This window comes from Sinocyclocheilus anshuiensis, unplaced genomic scaffold (genome assembly GCF_001515605.1).
Source record: "Sinocyclocheilus anshuiensis isolate Anshui unplaced genomic scaffold, SAMN03320099.WGS_v1.1 scaffold1276, whole genome shotgun sequence".
NCBI lineage: Eukaryota > Metazoa > Chordata > Actinopteri > Cypriniformes > Cyprinidae > Sinocyclocheilus > Sinocyclocheilus anshuiensis.
Genome location: NW_015544217.1, coordinates 89,490 through 103,383, shown reverse-complemented (window position 1 = coordinate 103,383; position 13,894 = coordinate 89,490). Strand labels below are relative to the sequence as shown.

Here is a 13,894-nt window from a genome sequence, read left to right as displayed (position 1 = left end):
TGCAGAGCACTAATTCCGAGTATGGGTCACCATACTTGGCCACATGTCACGTCACTTTCACTTTTTTCACTTTCATTCTGGTAAAGAGAAACAGACTAAAAACAAAATCTCATGTTAACATGGTTTTCATCTTCAGCCGATTTATCAGCAATTGGTTGAACATGTAAATCATTGAGTTTCTTCTAATAGAGTCATCTGTGTAAGTAGACACTCCGCCTTTACAATAAGTGGGCTGTCAAGGATACAACTGGCACCAACAACCAACCTGAAACACACAGAAAACAGCAATTAATGAGATCACAGATGAGCAACATGAACAATGTTGTCACATAACAACGACAAACAAACAAATGCGAAAGAGTAAGTAAATCAGTCACAGGACGTAGGAAACATTATGTAAAAATAAATGATACTAAAATGTTGCACACCACTTTAACACAATAAAACAATAAAATGACTGTGTGTGTGGTCGACGTCCAACATCAGCTTTAATCCGCCCTGAGATTCATGGTCATGGCGAAGTCTAATTGTTAACACAAGGTCTAATCCTCGAGGATGTTCCTACACGTTACTGCTGAGTGATACCCACTTACGCCAATGCAACATCACGCGCATTCGGTGTACAACACTGCTAATGCACATCTGCACTTACTGCTCTTTTGTGTGGCAGCTTATGGAGGGATTAGGAGCAAAATCTCAGACCTCTTTTCTGCTGTTTTATCAACAAAACACCTGAGCTCCTACCTGCCACAGTGCAAAAAGTCTGATGATCAGGAATGACATGGGCTAAAAACCTTCTGTCTGGATTAGTATAAGGGACATTTCAGTTAACATAGAATGACTAATACAGGATACATGAGACCTAAATGCATTGCATTGATTTGCATTTGTATAGGTAACACTTCTTCTCCCTTCACATATAATAATATATTGACAACATATTGAAATCTATTGAAATTATTTTCATTACTGAAATTAGTAATGTATTACTTAATACATTTCATAATTAATAATACATTTAATAATTTAAAACCTTAAAATTAACATCTAAAAATGTTGAGCCAATTTGCATGTTCACACACATCCTCTAAATTTTAATCGGTTATATATACTGGTCAAATATGTAGAATAAAGAATAACTTGATTTATTAATCATTTTTTTATGTTTAATTATTTGTTATTTATTATTTATGTTTAATGTTAATAAATATTTGTAATGTGTTTGAAAGAGGTCATATATGCTCACCAATGTTGCAATGATTTGATCAAAACTAAAGTAAAAACAGCAAAATTGTGAAATATTATTAGTTAAAAAAATTATTTAAGGAATCAGAATTAATGATTCTGATTCCTTCAGTCTTCAGTGTCACATGATCCTTAATTTTTATGGAATATTGGCTGCTGAAAATTCAGCTTTACCATCACATGAATAAACAAATAATATCATTTTTAAATAATAAATAAAAAAATAATAAATACCTCTTAAAGTATATTAAAATTAAAAAAAAAGTCGTTTTAAATTGTAATAATATTTCACAATATTTTGATCAAATAAATGCAGCATTGGTGAACATAAGAGACTTAAAACTCAATTATTCCAAACGCTTCAATAGTGTATAATAATAATAATTTAGATATGTTATATAGAAGTATGATGTATAATGTTATATGGCCCCTCACAGATTAAACTAAATTACTTTTTGTAAAAACACATTATATTTGTTCTATTTAATCATAATCCAATCTTAGACTGAGCATAAGAACATAATTATGCATAGCCCAATTCAGATGAATGAAAAAGTGCATGAAAGTATGCAATATCACAATTTTAAATAACTACACATTAAACAAAATAATTGCATAATCATATGTGACCCTGGACCACAAAACCAGTCTTAAGTCGCTGGGGTATATTTGTAGCAATAGCTAAAAATACATTGTATGGGTCAAAATTATTGATTTTTCTTTTATGCCAAAAATCATTAGGATATTAAGTAAAGATCATGTTCCATGAAGATATTTTGTAAATTTCCTACTGTAAATATATTCAAACTTAATTTTTGATTAGTAATATGCATTGCTAAGAACTTAATTTGGACAACTTTAAAGGCGATTTTCTTAATATTTAGATTTTTTTGCACCCTCAGATTCCAGATTTTCAAATAGTTGTATCTCGGCTAAATAGTGTCCTAACAAACCATACATCAATGGAAAGCTCATTTATTCAGCTTTCAGATGATCTATAAATCTCAGTTTCGAAAAATTGACCCTTATGGCTGGTTTTGTGGTCCAGGGTCACATATCATAATCATATTATGATCCAGATATAATGTCACATCACCATGTCTCTGCTGATTCTCACCCCAGTTTGAATCCACGGTCATGTTTCCGAATCACATTACCTCTCTCTGCCATAAATTTATTTTCACTCAATAAGTAAAATAGGAAAAAAAAAAAATCAGGTCATATTTTAACGTCCTTAAATAACTGCAGCCATTTACTGTTAGGCCTAGCATAACATTCTCTTTGGTCAAAGTCCTACTAGCTTCTACATTCATGCATGAATAGCAGGAGGGAGAGTTCATCCTGGGGAGTGTGTGGGAACTGTGGATACTGTAGACTCAGTCAACCTTGGGCAGCACTTCTATAATAACCCTAACCATGATAAGATCAGCAAGTTCATGCTGTGCCTTCCCTAACGTCTGCCCAGACTGAGCCTCCTTTCATTTCAGCAGAGCAGAGAAGAGCTAACAGGACAGAGGACTATTTACTGCATGAGCATCTGTGGGTCCCGAGGCCTATTGGACACCTGAACCACAGGCAAAATAGTCACCTGGTTCCTTCAAAACAAGTTCTTTTCAACATTGACGTTTATGTAATGAGCCCAAGGGTTGATATCAAACTGAATGCATCATTTGGTAGTCTTGAGAATCCAAAGCATACAGTATGTCATCAGTCCTGACAGATGCTCTGCTGTTTTGGTGGAAACGACTGCACAAGTCAATGTAAAAGCTTTTCCTTCGCCCTCTCGGGCATGCGTGCCAATAGTCTTGCTCATGCCCGTCAGTCACCAAGGTCTTGCCACTTCCACAGGATGAGCACTGTTACTGGCAACAGTCTGAAATCACACCTGTACAGCTGACAGCTCAACAGCAAAACAACATCAGCTGTCTGAGAGGATGTGGCCATGACAGTAACTGGCGTGACTTGAGTTGAGGGTAAGGAACTGAAAATGCGAGTTTAAGCAGAAGTTCATCTCTAAATAAAGTCTGTATTTTGCTCAGTGCATTCTGGAAAAGAATGTATAATATAATAATAATGAACTTGCAAACAAATGCAGCTGGCTAAACGTGACAAGCATAATTAGAAGTATGAGCAAAGCAACAGGTAAAGCACATTTCTTGACCTCTCACGACTGGGAGATGATGCTGAATCACTCAAAGTGCTGCCTTCCTTTAATCAGACTTAATGGGTGAATATGTTTTCTCACATGTTTGCTCTGTGGTCTGGTCCACAATATAAAAGTCATTTACGTTTTTTTGGGAGACTCTTTGAGCCAGAAGACATCATCACTTGTGATCCCGAACTCCGTGGCTCCTGGGACCTGAAGGATGAACCACACAGATAGGTCATTTTAAAGATGAAATATTCAGCACAAGCAGCAATCAATTTAATAGTTATCATTTTTTTTTATATAATATTAAAAGCTATAGAAACATTAAAATCTAAATAAAACCATTAATACTATCAATACTAATACTAAATATACAATTCCATGTATATAAATATTGATATTATATTAACATTACTTAAAATTCAAAAATAACAATTACTGTTGTAAATAACACCAACAATGATAAAATAAAATTCAATATTCCTCAATAACATTATCCAATTTAACATATTTTAACTATATATGTATAGTAAGTAATGTTACATTAAATAAAAATTTTGATTTGTTTAATTTGATTAATTTAATATGAATGTAAAATAATCTCTCAATTATTATTTTTCATGAAAACACTGCAAAACATTAATTGCCCTGAGATGTCTCATCACTTTCTTTACATTTATAATTTCTTGCCTATTTATTTACTTTTTTGAAATAAAACTCAAAAATAACAATTACTGTTTATAATAATACTAATAATGAAAAAATAAAATGCTCCCAATATTAAAAAAGGATGATTGTAAAAAAAAAACAAAAAAAAAAACTCAATTATTATTTTTTATTATTTATTTTTTATGTCACAATACAAAACAGTAATTGCTCCAAGAAGCAGCATCCATTTCTTTAACTGTACAATATTTTGCCTATTTACCCCAAACCGAGGAAAATAAAAATGTTTGTTCCACCCTTTACTGGTCTCTTGATCATTTAGAATATGGTTATCTTTTACCAGTATCTCAATGGAAGCAAAGACAAATAGCAGGCTTTCAACTCTGAGGAAGAATAATATAAATTGTCTCATATTTGGAAAATTAGACAAGAGGAAGTTATCTCTGCTGCTCGCTTATCAGCAGAACAAGGTCACATAGTGGAAAGACAACACCCACACATACCCGCCTGCACTGGCAAGCACACTTACATGTGTAGGGTACTTCGGCCGTCCACCAGTAGCTAACACAATGTTTTTGGCGGTCACTGTCATCTGTGAACACAAAGATGCGGGGTAAACAAGAACATGGCACATCAGATTGCTGGTTAAATAATATTTCAGAGAATTAAGTGGTTTTAAACTCAAAATCATACCTCTTTCCCTTTGGCATTTACAGCACTGATAGTGTGTTTATCCACCAGACTGCCCTTCATATTCAAATATTTCACCTTCCTGTAACATCGGACAGAGAGATTGTTATATCACATTAAAATACCAACACATGAACTGAAGTTGTCTACTGGCATCATAATTCTCCATGTCAACCTATGGCGATAACAGCAATAACAAAATTTGATCATTAACAATTTTGCTATTCAAACCCAACCTGACACTTCTGCTGTAATGTGGAGACATATACTTTGTGCATTCTGGGAAATGACATCACCACACCTGTTTGCCTCACAGCCATACAGCAAGACGGCTGAAATTTAGTACAATTTATCATGATGGCACATTCTCTGTGTTCATATAGCCTCAGACTGTAATTACCTGATGAAATGGTGAAAGAGATGGACAGCTAATGAGATCTACTGGGAAACAAAGACTCTGCTCTAAAACATCTGCATATTTCTTCCCAAATCATTCATAATTATTTTCAGTAATTAGCTAATACACCATTTTTACTCTGAAAGAAGCACTGTACACCTACTACAGGCCCTTCTGGAATACACTGGTTCTGAATGTCATAGTCAACGGTACAATGGTGATAAAGTGTTTTTTTGAACCCTCAACCTGTAGTTCAACAACCAAGATTCTGACACATTAGTCTAACGACATAATTTACTTTTTCCAACAGCCAAAGTCAGCATGACATTATATGGATAATTTTAAAAAGGTTGCTTGGATCTGCACAGAAATAGTTATCATTAACTCCAAAAGAATAAACCGTTACGTTGCTCTTGATTGACAAATGGTCTCTATGTAAAATCTATAAACAATACTGAAAAAAGTACATACAGGTGATGTTATTTTAATAGTAATCTTACTTGTCTTGTAGTTGAACTCTGTGACCCCAGTTTAGAGACTTCACATGGTTCTGGACAGCCTCAGCCATTGCTGACCTGAAACATATTTCACAAAACTACAGTTCTACTGGACCTTACCTTGCCACAATAATGCAAATCCCTACAGACACCTCACATGCATTTGAGATTTAATATTTTGCTACATTGAAATAGGTAGACATACATGCACGTGATTTTTTTCATACTAATGCCTTTTGGTAAAAAGAAATAAACATCTCAACAAGATGTAGTTTCAAATAAACCTCTTATTATAACAATAAAATATGAATGTGAGAGTAAACAATTAAAGAGGCTATTACTGTATATGTTCATGGAGGTGTAGGGTTTTTATATTATGTGTGTGTACACACAGACACACTTCCTTTTCAAGTTTGAGGGGAAACAGGAGGTCAAACACCCACTGAAAGTGCTATATTATCCATTTACAAAAAGACAGTTTAATATTTTCAAGGAGAACGCCAAATATATCTCAGCAATGGTATTGCAAATGTATGGAAAGTTGTATTTAAGGCCAGCATTTGTAAAAAAAAATAAATAAAAATACCTGTAAAACCATAACCTCTTAATCAGACCTGGAGTGCCCTCTAGTGCAAAGACTGTTGTTCTTTGCATTTGAGCAGTCAGACATCTGTTTTTTTTTTTTACCACAAGATGGTGCTGTGCCTCATAAAGTGCTTGTGAAAGTAGTATTTCAAACAAAACCTACCTCACCACTCAATATTAAATGAATATTATTACATGCTCTGTTCAGGATGAAGCTACACTAATGATTACCGCAATAAAGCTGCTCTGTCTATAAGCAATGTCTCAACATACATTCATGCCACGCGTCTCTGATATAGATTCGTGAAACTCACCAGTCATGTGACAGGGATTCTGGGATTTGCCAGCCATACTTCCTAGCATCTTTGACAGCAGTGCCAAGCAGTGCCGCCTGATGCATAAGCTTCTTTGGAATACAGCCGACATTCACACACGTGCCACCAAGACCCCACTTCGTGCCTAAAGGCAGCATGAGCTGATTAGTTGTTTTCGAAATAAACACATTTCCAACAAAAAGATAGATGATGACAACTATAAATGGGTGGGTATGTACCTTTTAGTGAAGGTTCGACATAGTCCAAGACAGCAACTCTCTGCCCTAATTGGGCAGCTGTAAGCAAAAAAATTGTCAAGCATCAAAAACACTAAATTACATCTTAGCTTAGCTCAATTAAGGAGATGCATTGAAAGTTCAAAAAACACTTTATCAGCATTGTATCGTTGAATATGACATTCAGAACCAATGTATTCCAGAAGGGCCTGTAGTAGGATTACTTTTTGATTACTTTTAGATTATTTTTGGCCTAACTAGTTTATCACATTGATTTAAATAGGATAATCTTGTACCATATTTATATAAAAATGTAAAGAAAAAAAAAAATATTACATTTCTTTTCCAAAGGTTTCCCAAACTGGGGCTTGTGAAGGAACTGCAGGGGGTTCACGAGTTTAATGTAAAGCTAATTATTAAATCATAAAAATGAAAAAAAAAAATTGTAAATCATTATAAAATAACAACAATCAAAATAAAACACTTACTAAAAAAAATAAAATAATTTGTTTACCTGCATGTCATGTGACCATTAACCATCACAGAACTGTGAACATGCAAATGTGTTACTTAATTATTAACTTATTACCTTAAAATCTCAGGGGGGACTTCAAATAAATGTCTTAAAAATAGATCCGGCTGACAAAAAAAAAAAAAGTGTGGGTATCCCTGCATTACATGTAAATAATAAATAATGTGAATTTGCGCATTTGAATGTGTTTGAAAGACAAAAGCCTTCCAAAGACACAGTAAAACATGGTTAAATAACCTACTGAGTGATAATTCAAATAAAGATTAATGTTCATTAGTAGTTGATGCAATGCTGAAATGCTGAGAAAACACTAATTAAAATTAAAATGATTTTTGTAAATCAAATGCTGTGTGGCCTCTCAATTGTCTGTGTAATTACAGCCACCTGACCAGTGATTGATCTCTGTGTGAATGTCCACAAAACTGGAAGACTTTCTGAATGTATATAAGCAGTAGGCTATTTTAGAAAGGAACATTTAAAAGATGAAAGAGAGGAATTAGGGAGAATCAATAAATTATGAATAATGTATTGATATTGTGTGAATAATATGTAATCAATAAAAAAAGTAACTGTAGTCTGATTACGAGTATTTTAAAATGTAATTTATTTTTGGAATCTGATTACGTAATTCAGATTACATGTAATCAGTTACTGCCCAGCACTGGATGACACCTAACGTTACCTTCTTTTGAACATGCCAACCCTCCAGAGCCTCCACCAATGACCACGAGGTCATAATCAAATTTACCTGCTGGAATCAGAATTAAATTTCAAGGTCATTTAACGACAGAGACTTTAATAGTTTGCTTTGTGATATTAATAAAACAAAAACTATAATACGGTACAAGCAAACTGAACAGTGAATTTGCTGAAGGTAAATTGCGGATATTGACATGGAAAGACCCCCGTCAGTCGTTATAGGTGCCTTAAAAGATGCCTGGGTGAATTTTTACCATTGTTATTATTATTATTTATTTTATTTTAATTTTACGTTATGATATTGTGTCTGGTAGGCTCGAGTCTAAGTTTAACAACTGGTTTAATAGGTTTATCAACTACAAATACGAGTTTAAAAAACGAGGAGTTCTTTAGAAAAGCGTTGAACTTGATCCCTTTCAGCTTACTGTACGTCCAGTGTCGTCTGATTCATTTGAGTCGGAACTTTTCAACGAATCAAATGTTTACGAATCGTACTGAATCAGTTTGATCAAAACGCATACGAAAGTTTTTTAAACATGAATAATAATAATAATAATAATAATAATAATAATATCATCATCAATAGAATGATGTAAATGAATATTTACTTCTAAATGTAATTTTAAAATGCTAATTATATTTAGATTACCTTTATAACGCGAAGGCTTATTATATATTCGTGAGCTCCAAATTTCCAAAGAATTTATTTAAATAATTTGTTTATTTAAGTCATTTGTCTTCTTGTATATTTTTACGTTTGCGCTTTTCCCTTTGTTCCCCTTGGTTGTTGTTTTATGTGTAGTAACTAGTGTTACAAAACAAAGTTCATTAAAGTGTTCGAAAGAACCGATTCGTGGAAATGAGTCGAACTTTCAGAATAGGAGGCGGGCCAAAGAATACCGACAGACCGTCAGACCAATTGAAATTAACAACTTGGTCAGCTGCGGCAATTTGATTGGCTATGCCGGTGACCACACAGTTCAATGAACAATCACAATAAAACAACTGTAGGGGGAGACAGAAGCTCTACTTTTCTGCTGCGTTGATATCTCGCAAGAGCATTGAGTCACCATGCCTGTGGATATTAATGAATGGACAGGTTCTCTAGCGCTTACAGAGGTGGAGGAACAGCCAGCCAAGCCTCTAACTGTCAAATATGGCTCTTTGGAAATTGACTCGCTGGGGAAAGTGTTCACTCCTACTCAGGTCAGAGTCCAGTGCACGCGCATGCAGGAATTTAGGCCAATGCCTGTAACGTTAGGTAACAACGGTTCTGCGTCACGTCTGACTTGCTGATATGCGTTTGCATATCCTTTTTTAACTAAGTTTGCCAGAATGAGTGGAAATTAACCTTTTCTTTGCATTTGCATTTACTAAAGAGGGTTAAAAATGAATGCATTTTGTCTGTTTATGTAATGGACGCAAGGTTCGCACTCAGCCAAACTTGCATCTCTCTAGAAATTCCACGATCGCGTGATGTAATGTGGACACTGCATTACCTTCTCGCAAAAATTGTGAGCTACAAATTAATGGGCCACCGCCTTAATTAGAATAGAGACCTGCATAGCAGTACGGAAATTAGGCCAAATGAATACAAGTGTTCTGAACTGATAAATGAATAAAATTACAAGCCATTATGTATTATAAATATAGATATAATTCCAACATTGTTTGCTAGAATAGTTTTGCTCATAACCTAAGTAGGGATATAGTACTTATAAGAATAAATGCTGTTGTCTAAAGCAACTGTTAGCTGTTGTGCTAGTAATAATAATAATTATTATTATATTTTAATTGTATTGCATTTTAAATTATATTATAAATACATATACAAATAAATTCGTTTTGGCATGTTAAGAAGTGACATCAGTGTCAAATAGGACATAAATTACCAAAAGTGTTTTAAACAGCATTTTTCTTTAATTATTATGCATGCAGTTTTTACCCCATATTAATTAAAATACCACATTTAAAAATAATAATAATGATATTTAAAAATCATAATGACAGACAGTTTAAGTGCATGTAAAATCGAAAAGGTTATTAAAAATGGTGGGGAACAAAAGGTTTGCCTCGTACACAGTTATAAATGTGCAAAAAGTAATACTAATACAAAAAATATATAAATGAATTCACACTTTATATCTGAAGTTGTTTCATTTTGTAGGTGCAAAATCGGCCCACATCCATTGAGTGGGAGGGATGTGACCCTGGTAAGCTGTACACATTGGCCATGACCGATCCAGATGCACCCAGCCGAAAAGACCCCAAATTTCGGTATCGTTTTAGATAATTCAGCCATATTCATCATATCAGAACTGAAATAAAGATGAACACAAACTGCAATAGTAAACAAAGGGATTCCCTAGTGAGTGTGAACATGTTTGAACTGGTTAGAAGGCAAGTTACTTCATCTGTTTTATCTTAGGGAATGGCACCACTTCCTTGTCGTCAACATGAAAGGAAATGACATCTCCAGTGGATGTGTCATGTCGGACTACGTTGGTGCAGGACCCCCCAAGGGAACAGGTGAGAGTTTAGAGACTGACTGGCATAAAATTACGCAATTAAAGGGCTAGTCCACCAAAAAACAAAAAAAACAAACCTGTATGACTTTGTTCTGTGGAAGACAAAAGATGATATTTTGAAGATTTTTTTGTAACCAACCTTCCATTGTAAGAACTGAAACTGTTTGGTTGCCAGCATGCTTTAAAACATCTTTTGTGTTCCGCAGAAGAATTATACAGGTTTGGAATGACATGACTGTGAGTAAATGATTACAGAATTTAAATTTTTGTGTCAAATATTCCTTCAATGTGGCAAAATAGGTTGCATCTCATCAGGAAGTTGGTGTATGAGTGGTGAATAACACTTGTGTACGATTCTCTTCAGGTCTCCATCGTTACGTGTGGCTGGTTTATGAGCAACCGGACAGCATCAGCTGCACCGAACGCGTGCTCACCAATCGTTCTGGAGATAATCGTGGAAAATTCAAGATCCAGGGTTTCCGCAAGAAATACGGCCTCGGTGCTCCAATCGCAGGGTCTTGCTTCCAGGCAGAGTGGGACGACTATGTGCCCAAACTTTACGAACAGCTTGCTGGCAAATAAGGAAATAATTGCGAATTTCTGTCGTTGCTGAACAGAGCTCGACTCAGTACATTTTCACTTCAGCTATTTAAAAAATGAAACTCATAAACTAAAATGTTCTTTGCTTTAAAAGCCTTGTAGGAATGATGAATTTCTTTTGTTCTAGTTGAATTGCAAGAGAACTGATCAAGCAATTTCAGTCTATGCCTTTATGTCACTTCACTTGGAAGCATTCAGACTGCCTTCAGTTTAAAAAAACAACAACAACAACTTTGCACCTTTGAATAAAATTCAAGGCAAATTTGTGTTGTATTTATGGCTGCACCTTTAATTTCACAAAATTGTCACTGCTATATACTGGAAATTAACACATTGGAATAAAATTCCTGGAAAAGAAAATCAGACTACTGAAAGACGCTGCTTTTGTGATGAGCACTTTATTTACAAATATAATTAAAAGCTCTGACAGAATCATGCCTCTTAACCTGAAAACAAATGTAAAGTGCATGCGACAGTAAAGCGTTTTTATTCACTAATTGGACTTTGTAGAAAATACACAGCTGGAGAAGATGCCAAGAATCAAACAGAAACCCGAATCATGAAATGAGAGGCCTTTGAGACAATTTCACCAGTGACTGTAGGAGGGAAAGGGTGGTGAAACATTTATTATATATAGATGTGTGTGTATATATATGTATATATATATATAAAAAGAAATTAAAATTCAGTTAAAATGTAATAGGAAAATAAGTAAAAGTTCTCCATAAAGCCTTCTATACACAAAATACATGTCCCTTCCCCTTCAGCCCTTTGTGCGGGTACTACGAGTTAGGATTCACATATGTATTATTCACATTGTGCACCTCAGCTGAGGTGAATTATGGTATCGTACATATGAATGCAGCGGGTTCTCAAAAAAATAAAATAAAATAAAAATTCATATTCAATTACCATAAGAATCTCAGAGTCACAGATGCAACTATCAAATATGTACATTGCTTTAATATGCAAACTTTTATCAAATTTCGCCTATACTTAAAAGGTATTTTTAATTTTCTCTGGGTGAATAAATACCAAATAGAGATTCAAGAGGCAGCAAAAAAAAAAAACTGTTAAAAAAGATTATTAAATCACACAAGTGCATCTGGATTAAAATTAGCAATACAAACCCCTGTTCATATTGCTTTTGTCTTGAAATCTCTATTTTAATTGTAATTACACTGAAAGTGTTATCATTGCACGAGAAAACATTGACATCAACACTGACAGATTTAATCGTCTCATATATAATATTTATATATAAAAAGAGACAACTAAAGGATGTTATCCAGCATGTTATTCCATGACGTGTCTAGAAATGTGTAAGGCTTGTGCAGGCACCAGCCCAGAGGATTGAAAGGACTGTCAGTAGCAAAAACAGCAGATTTCTTCCAACAAAAAAAAGAAAAGTGGAGCATGAAAGAGGGAGGATGGTGTGGAGTGTTATGGTCTCATCTGTAGTCATCTTTAGGGTAGTCCAAAGCACACAAGTTATTGAAACCCATACGAAGGCTCTCCATATCGAAGGCATCGATTTCTCTCTCCTGACGATCCAACAGGTGTTTGATTCGGTCAGTGCGCTCTTTCTGAAGAGAAGCCAGCTCCTCCTCAATCTGAAAACACAGGACAGAAGCTCAAACAAAAGGGTGTAAACCAACAGAGGTGAAAGAGGACCTACAGGCTTTTAGTTACTTGTAAAGACCTTTACTGAAATTAAGGCCTTTTGGTTTCTTTCTTCCCTTTAATTTGCTAAAAACTCTGTGAACTGTTGTCCACTTAAGTTATTTAACCTAATTGAATAAACCAAATAATGGAGCAAAGTAGCTTTTGGGAGTCCTATCCCTCGTTTTGGCTTGAGCTTATGTTGGTCTTGTGTTGTCCCTGAGACTTTTGAGCTGGTCTGGAAATGAACATTTTGATGGACCGATGCCACTTATGTTAATGTTTAAGGATTGGCTGATTTTGAACAGTCATTTCCAGTCCTCTAATCTGACTGGATATTGTCTAAAAAAAGTTACTGGATATTAACTTCTTGTTAACAGAATTGTTGTATGGAAGCAATATCACAAGGGTACAAATGTTTTTGTGCTGTATAGAATCATGGCTGCAGATAATCATAAAACCAAAATGTTTATATCTTATATATTAAGGTTGTGACGGTGAGGAAATTTCCCCACCGGTTAATCGATGTGTGACAACACCGATAATACCGGTATCACCGTGGGGGCAGGGGCGTTTCCTCTTTTCCTCACTTTCCTTCGCTTTTAAATAGCTTTTAAAAGCGGCGTGCGCATTTTACTTTCACTTTCAAATAACGGCAATTCAGCGTAAAGCAATTGTTCGTTTTTAGTTCGTTTGAATTTTCCCTCTTTTCCTCGCTTTCCTTCGCTTTTAAATAGCTTAAAAGTGCCGTGCGTATTTTACTTTCACAGCTAAAATAACGAAGGAGTGGCTTCACAACAACTCTGTGACTGTTCTTGAATGGCCCAGCCAGAGCCCTGACTTAAACCCAATTGAGCATCTCTGGAGAGACCTAAAAATGGCTGTCCACCAACGTTTACCATCCAACCTGACAGAACTGGAGAGGATCTGCAAGGAGGAATGGCAGAGGATCCCCAAATCCAGGTGTGAAAAACTTGTTGCATCTTTCCCAAAAAGACTCATGGCTGTATTAGATCAAAAGGGTGCTTCTACTAAATACTGAGCAAAGGGTCTGAATACTTAGGACCATGTGATATTTCAGTTTTTCTTTTTTA

The 13,894-nt window shown here is 34.9% G+C and overlaps 3 protein-coding genes across 3 annotated transcripts in view; 1 reads left to right on the top strand and 2 right to left on the bottom strand.

Moving 5' to 3' along the window:
* txnrd2.2 (thioredoxin reductase 2, tandem duplicate 2) overlaps positions 1 to 9,083 on the bottom strand; it is a 22,644-nt gene extending 13,561 nt beyond the window's left edge. The window contains exons 1-9 of the mRNA XM_016497936.1: positions 9,041 to 9,083; positions 7,994 to 8,062; positions 6,783 to 6,839; positions 6,544 to 6,688; positions 5,648 to 5,722; positions 4,754 to 4,832; positions 4,590 to 4,652; positions 3,534 to 3,604; positions 246 to 265 (exon numbers count right to left, since the gene is read on the bottom strand). Of these exons, the coding sequence (XP_016353422.1) occupies positions 246 to 265; positions 3,534 to 3,604; positions 4,590 to 4,652; positions 4,754 to 4,832; positions 5,648 to 5,722; positions 6,544 to 6,688; positions 6,783 to 6,839; positions 7,994 to 8,062; positions 9,041 to 9,083 (622 nt within the window). The remainder of the gene's footprint in view (positions 1 to 245; positions 266 to 3,533; positions 3,605 to 4,589; positions 4,653 to 4,753; positions 4,833 to 5,647; positions 5,723 to 6,543; positions 6,689 to 6,782; positions 6,840 to 7,993; positions 8,063 to 9,040) is intronic.
* pebp1 (phosphatidylethanolamine binding protein 1) lies at positions 9,007 to 11,357 on the top strand. The gene is made up of 4 exons (XM_016497938.1): positions 9,007 to 9,216; positions 10,178 to 10,287; positions 10,439 to 10,539; positions 10,903 to 11,357. The coding sequence occupies exons 1-4, from the start codon at positions 9,082 to 9,084 to the stop codon at positions 11,118 to 11,120; spliced, it is 564 nt and encodes a 187-aa protein (XP_016353424.1). The 5' UTR covers positions 9,007 to 9,081; the 3' UTR covers positions 11,121 to 11,357.
* Positions 11,312 to 13,894, bottom strand: part of taok3a (TAO kinase 3a) — an 86,036-nt gene continuing 83,453 nt past the window's right edge. The window contains exon 21 of the mRNA XM_016497939.1: positions 11,312 to 12,751. Coding sequence (XP_016353425.1) covers positions 12,590 to 12,751 — 162 coding nt within the window. The 3' untranslated portion in view covers positions 11,312 to 12,589. The remainder of the gene's footprint in view (positions 12,752 to 13,894) is intronic.

What these genes read in the sequence shown, in the direction of transcription:
- pebp1 (XM_016497938.1), top strand. Translation starts at nt 9,082, where the DNA reads ATGCCTGTGGATATTAATGAATGGACAGGTTCTCTAGCGCTTACAGAG. An exon ending in AAGTGTTCACTCCTACTCAG is followed by an intron (nt 9,217 to 10,177) that starts GTCAGAGTCCAG and finishes TTCATTTTGTAG; the next exon opens with GTGCAAAATCGGCCCACATC. An exon ending in CGAAAAGACCCCAAATTTCG is followed by an intron (nt 10,288 to 10,438) that starts GTATCGTTTTAG and finishes GTTTTATCTTAG; the next exon opens with GGAATGGCACCACTTCCTTG.